The sequence below is a fragment of the Molothrus aeneus genome, chromosome 2 (assembly GCF_037042795.1).
Source record: "Molothrus aeneus isolate 106 chromosome 2, BPBGC_Maene_1.0, whole genome shotgun sequence".
In the NCBI taxonomy this organism is placed as follows: Eukaryota; Metazoa; Chordata; class Aves; order Passeriformes; family Icteridae; genus Molothrus; species Molothrus aeneus.
This window is the reverse complement of record NC_089647.1, coordinates 15,103,951-15,121,760: the sequence shown is the minus strand read 5'-3', so window position 1 is coordinate 15,121,760 and position 17,810 is coordinate 15,103,951. Positions and strand designations below refer to the sequence as shown.

The 17,810-nt window shown below is 41.1% G+C and overlaps 1 protein-coding gene across 1 annotated transcript in view; it reads right to left on the bottom strand.

The window, feature by feature from the left end:
* Nucleotides 1-2,470: 2,470 nt before the first annotated feature.
* UVRAG (UV radiation resistance associated) overlaps nt 2,471-17,810 on the bottom strand; it is an 88,214-nt gene continuing 72,874 nt past the window's right edge. The window contains exons 14-15 of the mRNA XM_066571957.1: nt 15,534-15,625; nt 2,471-6,117 (exon numbers count right to left, since the gene is read on the bottom strand). Of these exons, the coding sequence (XP_066428054.1) occupies nt 5,418-6,117; nt 15,534-15,625 (792 nt within the window). The 3' untranslated portion in view covers nt 2,471-5,417. The remainder of the gene's footprint in view (nt 6,118-15,533; nt 15,626-17,810) is intronic.

Genomic DNA, 17,810 nt, shown 5'->3' with positions numbered 1-17,810 from the left:
ACAGGAAGGATAAGGAATTCTGTGCACATCCTCCTTTGGAGGCCCCCTGTAAGGAAAATGAGATTTTCTTCACAAAAAATACCTTACTTGTAGCATGTATAGATCTCAGATGAAAATAAATGCACTTGGCATTGGCAGTATTGGCAGCAATCAACTGGCCAGCTAGATAGTGCCTTCCTGAAAGGAGGAGTCCAAAAAGACTCATTAGTAGAACAGCCAACAAGAGATACTACTCCTGGGATTCAGATTTGGGTAGGGATAGGTAACCCAACTATCCATCCTGATGTCACCATTTTGCCACCTTCTGTATGAAGCACAAAGAGAGAAACACCTCTCCAGGAGCAGGAGTTCCTCTGCCTGCCTGTCCACAAGGGACAATCTCACACCCTCGTGCCTGGCAGAAGCACAGTGGCTGGGCTGGCAGATTTTCTACCTGTACCAACTCTGCACCTTCAAGGTTTACAGATTTTCATGCAGCTTAACTGACTGAGCTACCTTATTGCTGTATTTCAAAATAAATGCATTTTGCATGAAGTTTTGAGGCAGGCAAGAGTGTTCTATGTTTGTACATCTGTTTTATAGAAACATATGCTATGGCAGTCCAGGAGTTGCCAGTTGGTTCTCATCCATGGTTTCACCTAACACCTGAGACGAGACCATACAGCCTGATCTGCAAACTCCTTTTTAACAGAGACATAAGAAACACACTATGTGAGGCAGCTGGCCAGATGGACTCATGGAAGTCCACGCTCAGCTCACAGTTCAAGCACCGTCAGCAGAAGATGCTCTGAGAGCTGGAGCAGCTCTGCCATGAGAAAAAAACAAGAGGAAAACATGAGAAAAAGCCAAGAGAAATAGCATTCTTCAGCCTGGAGAAGGCTCCAGGAAGACCTTAGAGCCCCTGCCAGTGCCTAAAGGAGCTCCAAAAGAGTTGGAGAGGATCTTTGAGCAAGGGCCTGGAATGACAGGACCAGAGCAAATGGCTTTCCACTGACAGAGATTAGTAGGTGGAATATTGGGAAAAAAGTCCTGTGAAGGTGGTGAAACCCTGGCATAGGTTGCCCAGGAAAGCTGGGGCTGCCCCATCCCTGGAAGTTTTCAAGACCAGGCTGGATGGGGCTCTGAGCAACCAGGTCTAGTGGGAGGTGTCCTGCCCATGGCAGGAGGTGGAACTGGATGATGCTGAGTGTTCCTTCTAAGCCTGTTCTGTGATTCTAATAAAGTAACCTAGTAAAGCAAGATTGAAGAGTCCTGCAGATTATCTGTTGAGCCAGTCAATGCAATACATTCAACACTAAATTGAACAGCAGCAGACATGACATCTCACAGTTATTTAGGGCAAAAAAGCTTTCATACTATTTAATGAAAAATTGTAAATCAATGTTGCAATTTACCATATACAAAAAAAAAAGGTATTAAAATAACGAGAATTAAAATATTTGATTCATGAATACTTTACCCCATGGAAAATATTTTTTCACCTGGCATTAAGAACAGCTTGCCTGCAGACTGGAGGTGCTCATGGCTGCGCAGAGATACCAGCTATGCCACATCATTTCAGAGCAGACAGAGCACATTAAAACACTTCCACCTGAAAAAGGTCAAAATCCAGACAGCAAGCAGACATACCTTCTCTGGCCATTTAAAAGGTGACAGCATAACGCACAGAAAAAACCAAGGTTTCCCTAGATTAAGTCCACTCTTCCAGCAGCACCTCCATCTTATTCTTTCCACTCCTTATTCTTCACTTTCAGGCAACTATATTTCAGCAATGCTGTTCAACATTTTAAGATAGCTTAAAGTAAAATTTCTCTCCTGTATCTTCCCACTTCAGCTCCTGGACTATACACATGATGCCCTGGGATTTTACTCTCTGCTGATAAGACGGACTGGGTAGGAGGAAAAGAAACTAGCCCCAAAAAACCTCCTAATGATGCCTGTAGAGTCCCTGTAGCTCTTCACATTTCACTGCTTCCCACCAGAGACTCATGAGTTGTGGACAGACTCCTGCCAAGACTCATGCAGCCAACTCCTGTTCAAGGCACACATCAGCATTTTGGGCAGACAGATGTTGATTATTAGCTGGAATCACAGAAGGTGCTGGACGAGTAGCAGTGCTTCAGTGCTTCCCTGATGAAGGAACACTGTATTTCCACTACCCATTAATGTGTACAAATCCACCTTAATCCCAGCCCCAATGTAGGCTGAAGCTATTTTTCCAGCTGCCTGCCATCTTTTGGGGACAAGCATGAAAAAGAAGTGCAGTACCAGCTCTTCTGAGACAGGATTTGGAGCCATCAAGGCAGTCAGTTCTTCAGGCAAATCTTCTTGCCCAAGCATTCACATTGGAAGCAATATTGATTTGATGAACAATAAGCCAAGGAGTTTTGGGGCTGGGAAGGCCACCAGGGTTTAAACCAGGCTCATAAAGAAAACAAACACAAAGGAGCCATTGAAGAAGACACACGAGTTGAGAGATACAAATCAATTTTATTTTATAAAGACAGATGAGCTTTCCTGCAATTGCCAACATAGTTTAAATGTGTCATTTATTATGCGATATTCTGGTCTCGCTTATTTTAAATACCTGGTCAAGCAAGGATAAACCAATGCTGTTGTGCTTGCTATAAAAATATAGTGGGATCTGATATTCCAAAACTAATATGCTCAAAAATCTTAAGGATTTCTAATGAAGGATTAGATTGAGATTGCAATGAAATGCTTTCTTAATTTGAAGACAGTTGCAGACTTTTAAGTGCCACAGCTGTGCAGGAACTGAAAGGCTCTTGAAAACTGAATGTACACTGTGATTCATTATGCCACCCTCAAACCTCCTATTTGTTTCTCTTCCACTACACTATTTCCAAAGTAATTTACAGGGGGTGAAAAAAATAAACACCAAAAGGAGAAAGCTATGACGCAGCTGCAGTCTGTACAACCCCCTTCCTGACAGCCACAAGGCTCCATGGTCAATGCTCCATCAGCCCTGTGATGCTGTCCCACCTCACACCACCTGCTACATGGAAAGTGGTAGAAGTGGAAGAGAAACACAGGGATAATTTAAGGCTAACTAAAGATAATCCACAGAAAGCCCATCTGAGCAGCTTTGTGCAACAGATGCAAAAATCAACCGTAGTGTTTAGCACATTACCAATTACAAGGGTTAAACAGGAACAGCAACACAACATTGGGGAGGAGAACTAGACTTCATTTGGTTTGTGCAACCTGAGAAATAAACAACTAATGGCAAAAAAAGTCCCACTGATGCTGTACAAACCTAATTTCACATGTTGCTAAATTGCCATGTTCACCTACGAAACGCAGTGACTTCACAACTACTCTTTGGGTTGCTCTGAAAAGTCACCATCACACACAAGCCAATGCTTTTCTGTTATACAGGAACACGAGTGTGTGCACAAACAGGCCTGTGCTGCCTCAAGTATGCCAGATCCCATCCCACATGGTGCAAAACTGACCTAAAGTTACTGAATTTCACCTGAAATTACACTGGTATCAGAAGATGGCACAGGGCCCAGGACAGGATATTTTATGCTCATCACCACAAAGCGCTGTTCTTTCAGGTGTTTATTTCTCCCTCTCTAGGCCAAAGGACAGCAAGAGCTTCCTACCCATTCCTTTCCAAAGATGATGGCAGTGTTTCGAGCTTCTGCAGCACTTCCTTTGGGGAAGCTTTCATGAGATTTGAACAGAGAAGCTAATCTGGGGGAGAAGATACTCATGGATGTGTCCAACTTTGTACCTGAAATCATGTTCAGTGTCTCAAAATCAAGGTCTCCAAGTGCTCCCATCTAGCACATCATCCTGGGACAGACCAAAGCCAGCAAATTGCTGCAGAGAGGCTCTATCCAACCACTCAACTGTGGACACAACCATTAAAAGCTAACTGAAGAAATGTGAATATAGTTTAATGCAATCATTAAGGCATTACCTGGAAAAATGCATATTCTTGAACAGTGCTATTATGTATACCGGTTCTCACAAACACATCTTGTTTTGACAACAGAAAGCTGAGATTATACATATCCATATTTTTAAAAGTTAATTTCAGCTAGCCTTACAGTGAAGTTAGGAAAAGCCTAGGTTGTGGGTTCAAAAGAAAAAATAAACCAGGGAGAGAAAAAAAAGCCAGACAAGCTGAAGTATTTTTATTCTGCTATATACTTTTATATTTCAGAGCTCACAACGGAGCTCAGATTCTTGGGTATACAATATAGAAAGCAAGAGCAATGAAATCCAAACTGAAATACATACCAGGAATCACAAAGCAGGCTGCAAATTGCTTTCTCATTAGTGCAGCTGAACACATGTGGCAGTGGTAACCAACCCAACAGCAAACTGCACCTCCAGCAAACCACTGGAAGTTTCTTCTCTCAAAGTATAGATGGTTAAAAAAATAAAAATTCAGATGAATAATGTTAAGTGCCTCCTTTTTACAGAGGAAGGAGCAATTCCACACATTCACCTAATTCCAAAGTGCTTCATTCCCGGTCTGGGTTTTTTGGAAGATGTCTGAAGTGACTCAGGGCACACTGTCCCCACTGCACACCTTGGAGGGCAGCAGCTGAACCCCATGTTGGTACTGAGTTCATGAAGTCTCTACTAATGAGATCTGTGCCCAGCCTAAGTGGGGAATGGTCAGGCTGAGATTATTACACAGAACCTTAGAGGTGGTTTACTCCTCAAGGTTTCCACTGGTAGGAAGAGCAAGTTTGGAGGAAAAGAGGAGTGGAAAAACACCCAAATGTCATTTCTGATTAACCAGGTGCAAGGAAAATGCAAAAAAATCACACAGGTGCTCATTCTCTGGCAAGTTCACACCGCCAAGTGAAGACTCCTCAGTGCAAACTAGAACTTCAAAGGCTACAGAGCACAGCCAAAATAGAGTTGTCCAATTGTAGCAAATTCATAGTATTTCTCTAATACTGACTACATTTCTCAAGCAAACACAGGAGTACATGGGAGAATGTAAAGACATCTTACCATAAAAATATATTAAATTAAAGGGTTTTTCTTCTGAAAAGATTAAAATAAATTTAACTCTAAATAATAATTAAGAACATAACAAACATTCATAGAAGGGGCTGATCAGCACTAGAAGTTGTTTTCAGAAAAGCCTTTATAAATGGATTCCAATGCCCTAGGAAAAAAAAAAACCACAAAACCTTCAACAGATTATAAATACCAGACAGAGAAGGACTTAAAGCAGAATGAAGTTACCTGGGCTGTGAATACACCATGATCCTGTGTTATTGTGCTCAAGTCCATTTGTCTAACACCATAGGAACAACTTTAAGCTTTTTTATTTTCATAATTAATATAAAGAATAAGTGCAATTTTATTTCTATTCCAGATCATTGATTTCACCTCAATGTCTGCCATCAAATCTCCGTGCGAGCTCACTTGTCCGAACTTTTCCGAGGTCTGCGGAAGCTGGACATGTTCTCATTCAGTGCACAGATCCTTCGGGAGAACTCCTCAAACTCCCCTAGGACTTGTTCATCACACTCAACCGCTACAGCATGTTCCACTGGGATGGAGGTAAAGTCTTCCAGCTGATCTCCTGTGCTGAACCCTGTTGCTTCCATACCCATGATCTCCTCTGCCTGCTCCACAGTGCAGCAAAGCACGGGGTTGAGTGGGGGCTGAAACTCACAGGGCTGCTTGTTGTTCATGGTGCCAGAGCACTCGCCAGGCAGAAACGCCCCATTTATTGCACTAGAATGTCCTAGGAAAGGTTCCTGCCTGTCTTGGGTATTGTTTAGTTTAGTTTCTCCATTTAAACTACTGCACAAGTCCTGGCCTTTTTTGGTATTTCTTTTGGAGGAGTCCATAGAGGTGTCCAAGGAAGAACATATGGGTCCAGGTTTTTTATCCAGCTCTCCCACACAGGCTGTGACAGCAACAGGCTGTGTTAAAGCAGAATTGTAACTAGGAGGAGGAGTTTTGTACTGTAGTCTCTCGCTTCCTGTGTTGGCTCGTTTTCGGAGTCCTTTATCTGGAGAAGGAAGCCCACTGGAAAAACCAATATCCAATCTGCCGAAGCTAGAGCTCTGTCTCTTTGGAACAGGAATTGCACTGGATGTATGGTGTCGATCGCTGTAAAAGAAGGAAATAACAGATCACACCATCAGGCACGCTCATGAGCAATACAGATGTTTAACCAAAGGCTGAAGCAATTTTTTTATCAAAACTCCAGGCTCTGTTTGGCCAACAACTTCTATCCCAAAGTGCTAAAACCCCAGACATGCCATATGAACCACAGAAGACAGCCCAGGGAACAGCTGTAGTGAAAAACAGGTTCTGTAGGAACACTTACACAGCTCTATGGTTTGGCAAGCCAGTGACCCAAGAAACCATCACATTATGCTAATTTGCACTGTTAACACCATTTTATAGGACTGAGCTGCACTTATGGAATATTACTGCTGACCATATATTTACGTATTTATGGCTTGTATTGGGTCATCATAAACTCTTCAAAAGTGAGTAATAACATCTGAATTCTCTATGAGCAAAGAATCCAACAGCAGACTTCCCTGACAGCTGCACAAAGGAGAAAAACCACAACAACTTCACTATTTGCAGAGGCCTATTCTTGCCAAATCTTCTGCTTTTCTGTGCCAGTCATTCCAAAACTCTTTGGACAATTGCCAACCTCTATTTCTTAAGGAACATGAACCAATCAAGCATAATTTACAAGTCTAACTTACCATAGTACAGTTCTACAAGCTACTTTCACTGTCTCAAGCTCTGTAATTTGGAAAATTACATTTTATAAATAAATAAATAAATAAATAAATCCACTTTATGTCATCTCAGGTGTGTTATGAGAACTTTCCTTTGTCAGCTCAATATTTATCCAACTATAATCACCACCTTGTATATAAATAGCATGCTATACATGAACATAAACAGCTGGTTCATTTTCCTTCCAAATATTTTAAAAAAATAGTAAAAAACCCAGCCATTATTGATCTACTGAATATACAACTCTAAGATTCAACCACTGTCAGGATGTCCTTCACAAACTTCATTTAAAAGAAACTCCTGCTCAAGGCCTGAAATGTTTTGTCTGGCACAGGAAAATCTTGTGTCATGGTTTACCAGATTGTTAGGGGTTTTTAGGTGGGGAGGGAGTCCATGGGCTGTGAGGGTGGCTCCCTGTGGGGATCTGGCACACCCAAACAGTTGGCTAGGTTTGAAGATTGACCCCCAGTTAAACCACTGAAAAGAGCTGCATAGGCCTCTGTGAAAACATATTTAAGGACAGGTAAGCCCGTGAAAAGCTCTATTGCTTCTGGCCTTGGAACAGGTAATTGGGAGCTGGCCAGGCCAGGCTCTGCTGTGATGCAGGCCCCTTCCCAGGAAGCCTGCCAGACCCTGTCCCTTCCCAGCAGGACCAAGCCACTTCCTGGAAACCCCACTGGTCCTTTTTTCTGACAGCAGTGCTGGGCCATGCCCTCGGGGCCCATCCCAATGCCAGGAGCAACCATGTGGCTGGGACCAGAGCTGGGAATGGCCCACGGCCGGTGTTGGAGGGGGCCCCAAGGCTGGCAGCAGCTGCATGGCTGGGACTGCCCGGCCGAAATCGGTGCGGCTGGGGCAGCACTGTGCTGCAGTGGCCATCTCAGCATCTCAGCATGGCTTGCAATGAAGTTTGTTTGCTTGGCTGCTTTTAGCCAACCATGCTGCTGAGAGAAGGACAAAAGCAGCAGCAGCAACTTTTCTTTTTTTTTTTTTTTGATGCCTGTGATATATGTTATATAATAATTTGTGCTAAAGGAAATTAAAACCACAGCATCTTGTGTACCAAGCCAGTTTTGGGCAACAAGCAGTAATAGGCTACGTGATAAAGAATGGAGATTCAAACATGAGGAGGACACTGTCTACCAGGATGTATATTTCAAGGGATTTCTTTCCATCTGACAAGATCCCAGCAGGAGGCATTTGATAGGCATCATCAGAAGTTCATGCCAGGAAGTTTTCACCTGACAGGATTCCAGGAATTATCCTCCGGTTCCGGGAAACGCAGCAGCAAGAAAGAAAAACTACGATAATATGCTAAAATATGCTAAAGAAGAGCCCCCTTCTAGAGCCCCAAAGACTGTATAAAACAGACCCCTTTGAAATGACATTTTGGAGACCCACAGGGACTTTGGTGCAATAGAGGCCAAATCCTAAGTCTCCCCGACCCTGATCGCCTGTCTCAGAGTCAATTTGCTTGTGGCTTTTTCCAAATTTATACTTTGATAATTTAATAAATTTCCTTAATTATTAAATTGGAGTATTCATTTATAACAGTGCCCCTCATGAAGAGAAGACACAGGGTGGTGCCAGCAGCTAGCATGACTCACACGGTGTCGGCGAAGACCCCGTGACCAACAGAGAGGCACGGTGAGTGATTCCCCCAATGCAGAGCCTGGATGAGATCAACCTTCCAGCACTGCAGAACTCTATACAAAACTGTTTCAGTTGATAAAGCTTGAGAACAAATGAACCTATGAAGACCAATTCTCTCCTGAATCAGGAAAAAGGAAAGGATGAAGACATGAGAGAAAACAACATGGGACACTGCAGTCAGTGAACTCAAATCCTAGATGGGAGGAGACTGAGAAGATCCCTTAGTCTTGGGCTGAAATTCTCTTGTAAGGCTATGCTTAAGATATAACTGATACATCAGACTTAAATTTTTTCCCTGTAACTCTTGCAAGGCATTGGGGGGATGTAGCATTCTAGTCACAGCCATGAGCAGAAGCACTTGTGTTGAAGTAAGCAGATGTTGAAGTAGGTTGAACAGAAAGAAATGAGAGAGATGAGAAACTTTGCCCCAGGAATAGAAGAAGAAAACCTCTGTTTCCTAGAGATGGCTGAAGAGAACTTTTGCTTTTATGCTATTACAGCTCATCCTTAGTACCCCATAAGTTGGCATGGCCCATGAAAGCTGTGGGAAAACTACAAAGCATGGGAGAGACTTTCACACTGCAAACAGATTTTCCTTTCCCGGGTGGCTGGTTCACTGTGACCCTAAAGCCAAAGAGAAATGTTTCTGGTGGAGAAGTCTCCATGGCATGGCAAGAGAGACTCCTATCCCTAAGAGAACTGAAGAAGAGGTGGCACACTGACTGAAAGTCCCAGGTTTTGTCTCTTTACATTGTCAGTGGGAAAGAAAAGAAGGTGTGGGGATAGGAGAAGTGTTGTGAAGGTTTATTCTAGTTACTTTTTTTTTTTTTTTTTTTTTTAGATTCCGTGGTTGACATGACATGCACTGAAATGGACCTTAAGGCTTCAAAACTAGGTTTTAAACTGCTGGAGAAATATGGGAGCAGAATTCAGAATTCTGTCCATTGCTACCAATAAATATGAATAGGATGGGTTGAGCTTCAGTCAGGAATAAATACAAGGATAACATCCCAAATCTGAGAATGGGGGAATGAAGTCAATAGTATGGTTTATCTGCTTATCAAATATTATCTAAGGCATCTAGATAGAAGTAAATATGTATAAAGGGTTTTGGAGATCAGTCATTCAAGAGTTCCACAGTCACTGGAGAAGAAAACTGAGAGAAGGGTGGTAATCCCCTATTTGAGAGCCAGTTATGATCACTGGGAAAGTCATCTTCCCTGGATGCCTTTTCTTGATCACAGGGGCAACCTAGGCAACAATCTCAGGCTGAGTGACAAGTGTCTACAAGGCAGACATAAGAAGATAAACAGCTCTCTTTTAAGTAGAACAATGGTCATAGTCTTCCAGGCAAGTAAAACAAATCCATAAGGGCTCTGGATACAGTGGATGAAATGTTTTTTCCTGTGCCATCACCTCCCTCCAGGTGAGCATAGGAAGTCATGTTGAGGTTTTAGTTCAAAAGTAACGTTTGGACAGAGGCACAGGGCTCAAAAATACATGGCTGCTATTAATACCTATGAAAACAAGCAGCTGATGGAGGGTGTCTATTCCATTTGTGTTTTCCTTGAGGCTGTACTGTTACTAGGATTCTCAGCATTCATATCAAGGTAAAGTCCAGAGAAAGAATCCCAGAAGGGTCTGGTTTGAAACCAACTTTCAAGACCATCTAGTTGCAATCCCCCTGCCATGGGCAGGGACACCTTCCACTAGACCAGGTTGCTCCAAGCCCCATCCAACGCAGCATTGAACACAGGCTCCCCACCTTCACAGGGAAGAATTGCTTCCTAATTTCTGAACTAAACCCACCCTCCATCAATTTAAAGACATTGTCCCTTATCCTTTGAGCTTCACAGCTCATGAAATTAATAAAAATATATAAAGTATATAAAAAGAGAGTAATGTTAGAAAACTATCATCCAGTTACTCACACACTTTAGAGACTGTGAGGTATTGTCCCCAGTGAGAAGGGTTTGGCTTTCAGGAGCACAGCCCTTTACTCTAAGGCACAGCCTTGAGCTGAATTGCTCAGGTTGGGCTGATTCAGCTTCCAGCAACAATCCCTTGGTTGGTCTCCTGAGACACCAGACAGGTGTGGACATCAGTCCAAAAAGAATGGCCTGTGACTTGTGGAGTATAAGAACTGATTTGATTAACTGTCATCAGGGCCTGATGACTTTTAGTCTACTGGATGACACTAGAACTGGTTACGCATATGGGAATGTACAGTTCCTGTCAGAAAGCAGGATTTCTAAATTATATTAAAAAAAAAGCCATGAGAAGCCTCAGGTCACCAATTTCAATGTTTCAATTGTATCCAAATCTCAAAAGCCAATTCTAACAGTCTGACTTCAGCTCTAAGTTTTTCTGGCAGCAAAATGACAAAGTAGCTATTTTCTCCCAAAATACTAATTTTCGCTAGTTCCAAGTAGTCACTTTGAGCATTCTTAGCCTTAAGGTGGAAGACACAGACTCTTAAACAGGTGAGATAAAGTGAATGAAGTAAGACACAAACATTTCTGAAATTATTTTCTTAGTGAACACGTTCTGGTTGCAGTTTTGATAAAATGTTTCTTCGGTCAGATTCACCTGTGATTATTCAATCTGTCTGCAAGTGGCTCAGAGAAACTGTAAAGCAATATGAGGGACAAAATACAATTTACAGGCTCAAATATGTATCTTTTCCTCCACACGAAATGTTTCCTGTGAGGAACATTACTGGATCACAGCTGGACAAAATACTAAATTTTGATTACCTGGCCAAAAGCCAAAATCCACAGCTACAGCTCTTTGCTATGAGAATGCTTTAAAAAAACCACAAAACCCTAAACATCATTTGATCTTTTTGTGTTGTAAACTATGACCTCATGGCAGTAAGAACACTAAATGAAGGTGGTTTAGTTGGTTTATAGCTATCTGAAATGCTTGAGGCTCCATGAGCAGTTCAGAGCCAATATCATGTCAACTGTGCTAAAAAGCAGTGATAGTTTCTCACCTTCTTAGAGATTACTGGTAAAATAATGTACAATAGCAATAGGAAGGCGGCCAATATGAAGTTAAGATGAAACTGCATCTTTTGGCAGCTAAGAAATTCAGCAACACATTTTTAAAAAATGAAATCTCCATAAATCAAGCCACCAGAGTTTTTATAACTAAGAAGTTTTAGGCTCCTCTTGATTCTATCAGTATATTAATCAAGACATAGCCTCAAAACACAAATTTAAGCCTTGGCACTCAAGTATTTTTGAGGAAAGCCTTTAAAAGCTTTCAAAAGGGCATCTCCCGGCCTACTGACAAGCCATTCAAAAGGAGTATCATATATTTGCCAGCATTAGATAAGTCTACTGTCTATTCACTAAGAAAAAAATCTTCTTGCTGGACTGCTCAGATTTGCAGCATGTCCTTTACTTTCTGTTAATCACAAATACTATCTCTCATAAGTTACAGTGTGAAAAAAGAAAAAAGCTGAAGAATAGGAGAGAAAATGAGTCAGAGTCTCTTGATTTAATGATTTAATGCAACCATAATCTAAAGAGCCTAATCTTGGGAAAGGTCAATCTAAACATACAAAAAGAAATAAAACTATTTTAATTAAAAATGTTAAAAATGGACTGGCTACATGAAAGTGGGGATTTGAAGGGGGCTTATGAAAGGAGAGCAACTTTTTAAAAGAGGGAGAGAGGAACAGGACAAGGGGGAATGGTTTTAAACTAAAAGAGGGGAGATTGAGATCAGAGATTAGGAAGAAATTCTTGGCTGTGAGGATGGTGATGGCACAGGTTGCCCAGAGAAGCTGTGGCTGCCCCATGCCTGGAAGTGTTCAAGGCCAGGTTGGAGAGGGCTTGGAGCAACCTGGTCTAGTGGAAGGTATCCTGCCCATGGTCAGGGAGTGGAACAACATGCCTTTAAGGTCCCTTCCAATCGAAACCTTTCTATGATTCAGTCTCAAATGCTGAAATAAACTGCCTGCTCACAAGAAAAAGTTTAAATTTAAGACAAAATCTGCATAGGGCTTTTGCATCCACAAAAGCTAACCTAAAAAACTGAGCTACTTTTCTGGAAGCCAATGAAACTCCAAGACTAAAAAAGTAGAAACAGAGAGAAGTATTCCCAAAAGGAAACAAAAGATTTGGGGGACAAAAGTTAACATAGCAGAATATTGGTACCAGGAGAGGTATGAAGGTGGAAGCAGAGATTGCAGATCTGCAAGCTTGCTGCAATAAATCACACAAGTTGGGATGTGAAAAACATTTATTAATCATTTAAGTGTAATGCCTGAGAAACCAAGACAACACAAATCTCACCAGGCTCAGGGAACCAGCCACTAAACCTTGATGGACAAACACTGGACTCTGCAGACCTTCCAAAGGACCAAAAGCTAGACCACAGCTCCAGGCAAAACAGGAGAACTCACAGAAGATTGAAGCAGACACTTTACAGCCAGATTTGCTCTAATGAATATATGAAACAAGTGAGCTCTTCTACAAAAGCCATGGAGGATTTTTTTTGGTTTGTTTTTAATCTAAAATGGTAATGATTATGGTGGTGACAGAACTTAAATTCAGAAAAACCCAGCTACAGTGCTCAGAAAGGAAACTGAAGACCAGCAAGAGAACCAAACAAATCAGGCAGTGCAAGTGAGTATATGGATAAGAAAACCTCTTGTCTCCCTGCTCTTATCCTGCAAACAAAAAATAACCTGGAAATATTTTACTGACTACAGTTTGTGTCAGAGGGTATCACATGACTCACAGTAACCTGAAAACAAAAATTCCTTCAAATATTCATTTTATCAGCTAGTGGATTGTCTGCTCGTTTCAATGTTAGTAATCAGGTATTATCCACAGGACAGTGGACATCTGTATTCTGTCCAATTATGAAAGTCTAGCCAGTATTCCCCTCAAAAGAGACTCTCCGTAAAGCCTCATTTCCATTTATATTTTTAGGAAGTACTAAGAAGCATTGATTGGGATCATTAGTTTAAAAAAAATATAAGTTAAAATGAACAACTATTCATAAAACTTCTGGACATGAGAAGGAAATGAGGCATAGACATCCATGAGGAGAAGGGAATGGGATACCCCAGAAGAACCATGCTTAATATTCCTACATGGAAATATTATCCAGCCAAAAAAATAAAAGTGCTTTGTTTTGTTAATGATTGTGCATCACCTATAGAAAACAACAACAGGATTGTATGGTGGCAAAATCTCCAAAGCATAACTAAAGTTTCCAGATCAGTTCCTCAGAGACTGCACATGCCAAAAGGGAAGAACAGGTATCCACACTGAAAATAATTCCATTTCATATGTTCCAGTGTCAACCCACTTCTGCTTATTCCCGACTGTAGTAGACACCCATGACCTGCACCCCTCCCACTCTACTGATGAGCAGAGAGAAGTGCTACAGACTTCACAGTCTGGCCCTTCATTTTCATCATCTGAGGATTTTTACACTACTGTGATGGATACCACATGAAAACTCACTGTGATATTTTCCTAATGAAGAAGGCTTTTCTTTATGCATCTTGCTAGAGAAAAAACAAAAGCAGGGAGAATCTTTTCAGCTGTTTCTGAAATTACTTACAGAATAAAGCTGCACAAGGGGCTGAGCTTCCTTTTCTCAGGACCCATTTACTTCCTCTGTTGGCTGAGCTGAATTTCCATCAGGCAACACTTTTTACAGTATTGCTGAAAGAGGAAACTTTTCCTACTCCTATATTTGTTCTCCTTAGCCAAGGCTCCAAACAGCAACCTGGAGGTGGGGGTGTTCAGGCTGGGAGAAGAGAAGGCTCCAGATAACTTAAAGCCCCTGACAATGCCTGAAGAGGCTCCAAGTGAGCTGGAGACGGACTTTGGACAAGAGCCTAGAACGACAGGACAAGAGGGAATGGCTTTCCACTGCCAGAGGCAAGGGTTAGGTGGAATATTGGGAAAAAATTCTTCTGTGTGAGGATTGCAAGGCCCTGGCACAGGTTGCCAGAGAAGTGGGGGCTGCCCCATCCCTGGATATGTTCAAGGCTAGGCTGGATGGAGCTTGGAGCAACCTGATCTACTGGGAGGTGTCCCTGCCTATGGCAAGGCATGGACACTGGATGATCTTTAAGGTCTTTCCAGCCCAAACCATTCTATGATTCCTGTGACCTGTTACAGTAGGATACACACAAGTACTTTTCAACATCAAAATCAATTTTAAAAAGAGGAGAATGTAGGGAGATGAAACTGCTTTGCTCATGAGAGTTAAGAAGGCAGGAAAACAAAACCATTCTATGATTCTGTGATTAGATGAGAATGCAGGACAAAATAACTGCTTAAAGCAAGAGACTGCATGAGTGCACACAATTCAGAGAGCATAAATTAAAACCATGTGATTACAAACCATCACTTGTTGAAATCCACTGGGTAGTAAACTGTTCTTCACATTTAGTGAAGTCCCGCTCCGTTTAAGGAGAACTGGTTAAGCCTCCTGCTCAAACAACTTCTGTGAGATAAACCTAAACTAACTTTAGCCTTAAAACACAGAAACCTGTCTGATTTGATTTTCTGCAGACAATCAAGAAGAAGATGAGTCTGAATCCTCCAGAGTGAATCAGAACAGAAGTACACGGGATTTCCATGGAAGATACTATAACCCTCAGTTATTTATTAATGTAGCTCCTCATTTAGCAATTATACTACAGAGAGGTTGTGTTGCTTATCTTTTAGATTCCTGTGCAGCTCACTTGAATTACAGTCAGGGACTGCCCAGGCTACGACTTGTCCTGCTTGAGCAGTTTGGTACAGAAGGTGCACCCGCTCCCAAACATTAAATACAGTCTTATGACAACAATTAATTCACCTCCCTCTAGTGAAGAACATTGTTTTTTCAAACAGGATTCCCTTGTGACATCAATCTCTGAGAAGGGTTGTGGGCCCATCATATGGAAGAACTTCTAAGAGCATAAGAAAACAGTAGAATGTTGTGGACAGTTAGAGAGTCTGTATTTTGGGAAGGTCGTAATCTCACCAAGCATTCTCAGCTTGTGAAGAGGAGCTGCTTGTTTGAGACAAATCCTTACCTTCAATTTTTTTGTAGTACCCACCTCTTTCTTATAAATTACAAAAAATACTTACCACCTAACCATCAGTCCAAGCTCCATGAAGTTTTTCAGGTTAGGAAGAGTTTGCCTTAGATCTGGAGTACTCAGCCCATGCTGGTATCTAAGCTAAAAAACAGAAAAAAAATCCTAAAATTAGCACAGCTTTCCAAATCCCCAAGAATACAACATCATGGTCAGTTAAGTCACTAGGTTTTTAGAAAGTTTAGGATGATTATCCAGCAGTTCCAAGATATTTATTCCCCTTAAGAAAATGGTCTATTTACTACTTGTATTAGGAAACCCACCCAAGAACAGGGAATAATCAGTCAACCTGACTCTTAAACCTCCTTACACTTTCTCCATTTACTATCTGCAACAGGAGAGCAGGTTCACAGCTTAATGAAAACAGCCATTATGGGAAGACACCAAATTCTGTCACAATGTTCTGTATTCATGAATTCCAAATATTTTTTGTGTGTACTTGTCAGTCTGCGTGTATCAGTGTAAACTGGAATCAGTAATGGAATTATTATAGAAACATCAGTGAGTAAAAATACATATTGTCACACAACTGATCAATATCTGTGATCCTTAGACAGTTTATATCAGCATTTAAACACCTGTTATCAGTATCATAATTAAATCCAGCACCCAAATCAGATGCTACTTAGTGAAGGGAAAGGCTTTAAACACTGACATACTTTAACCTGAATATTGACTCCTACAAGGTGTTCTTACGTCATCCGTGTGACATAACTGTCACTGGTGAGAATTATGAACTCCATGTTTAACAAGTCACCAAATTAAAAATACCTCTGAAGAAAACAGCACATGGAAGAGAAAAAGTCTGACTTTCAAGTTTGAATCTCAAAATTTCAGGGAAATTTTGCAGAGAAATGATCCCTTGTGTGGTTAAAATATGAAAAAAGACCCCAACACCCTACATTACAGTATCTCTAAGGCTGCTGGAATGATGCACTACCAATTGAATACGCAGTTCTCAGCATACATTAACACGCTTTAGAAGTCTCTGCTGGACTCCCAACACAGGCACACACAGCAACTGCACAAATTTAGTGCTGATAGAGCTACTTGCTGAAACATGGAACAGTCTCACTCAAAGTTAAATTTCTTTTGTTTAGAATCACACACCTGTTTCCACAATTCCTGACAGCAAGATGCAGGAAAGTATCATAAGTTTCAAAAATTTTTGACTTCTCCCAAACAATCAGTTTTACAGAGAAAAAGACTCCTGAAATTGGGAATCATTTTTGTGCTTGTCTGAGTTTCAGAAAGAATAATTACTTTGGAAGAAAATCACCCTCAGTACTGCATTGTACAACAGCTGGCCATTTATTACAGTTTATTATTTCCATATGGACAAAGCCAAATCATATGGTGGGCTTGGGTTCATATTTTCTGCTACAATGACAGAACCTGGATTAAGACAACCATACAATATAAATTACAAAACCATCACCACATTCTCCTGATGGGATTACAGTGGAATTTGTTAACTGGAGAATTAGCCTGGAGCAAAAGAAATAAAGAAGAAAAAACCCACCAACTCAAAAACTTTACATTTGTTTCTCCCCCAACAATGAAAAGTTCATGGAATACCCCTTTTTATAGTCATTCTTACATTTTAAGGTTTCAGAGCATGAAAATAAGGTGGATTAAGGGATTTGTCCAACAGCCAAGATCAGAAGAATTCATGGGAGACCCCAGTATCCAAACATGAGCAAAACCACTGCTTCTATTAAAAGACATTTTCGTATTTCCAATAGTAGAGATGCATATTAAGTAAAGTTAGGATGCAAGTTCCATTAAACCCCTAGAAAAAGTTATTATTTCACTTCATAAACTGCATACTATTTAGCTTTGTAATTGATTAAAAGCAAAGTAATACTGCCTTGTGTTTGCCTCAATACAAGCTGCTGCTGATGTATTTACAAACCCAGAAATCACTGAAAAACTTATCTGCCTTCTAGGAAGAGAAAACAACATTCAAAAATCAGCTGATGAATTGGGTTTTAGTCTGGATTCAAAATTATCACTCCATGAATGCAGCAAAGGTTAACTCCTGCTTCGCATAATTCTGCAGTGGTCTCACATATCCTGACAAAGAAATCTCTGCTTTGCTGCATCATGCAGGCCACTACAGGTACAACACAAAACAAATGCAAACAAGGAGGTGGAGGGAGCTGAAAAACAACTTTTACTTAAAAGATCAGAATTCCTCTTCCTCCTCTCCTTAACCTCTGACAATGTAAAATAACAAATATTAGTAAGGACTGGTTTTTTTTCTCCA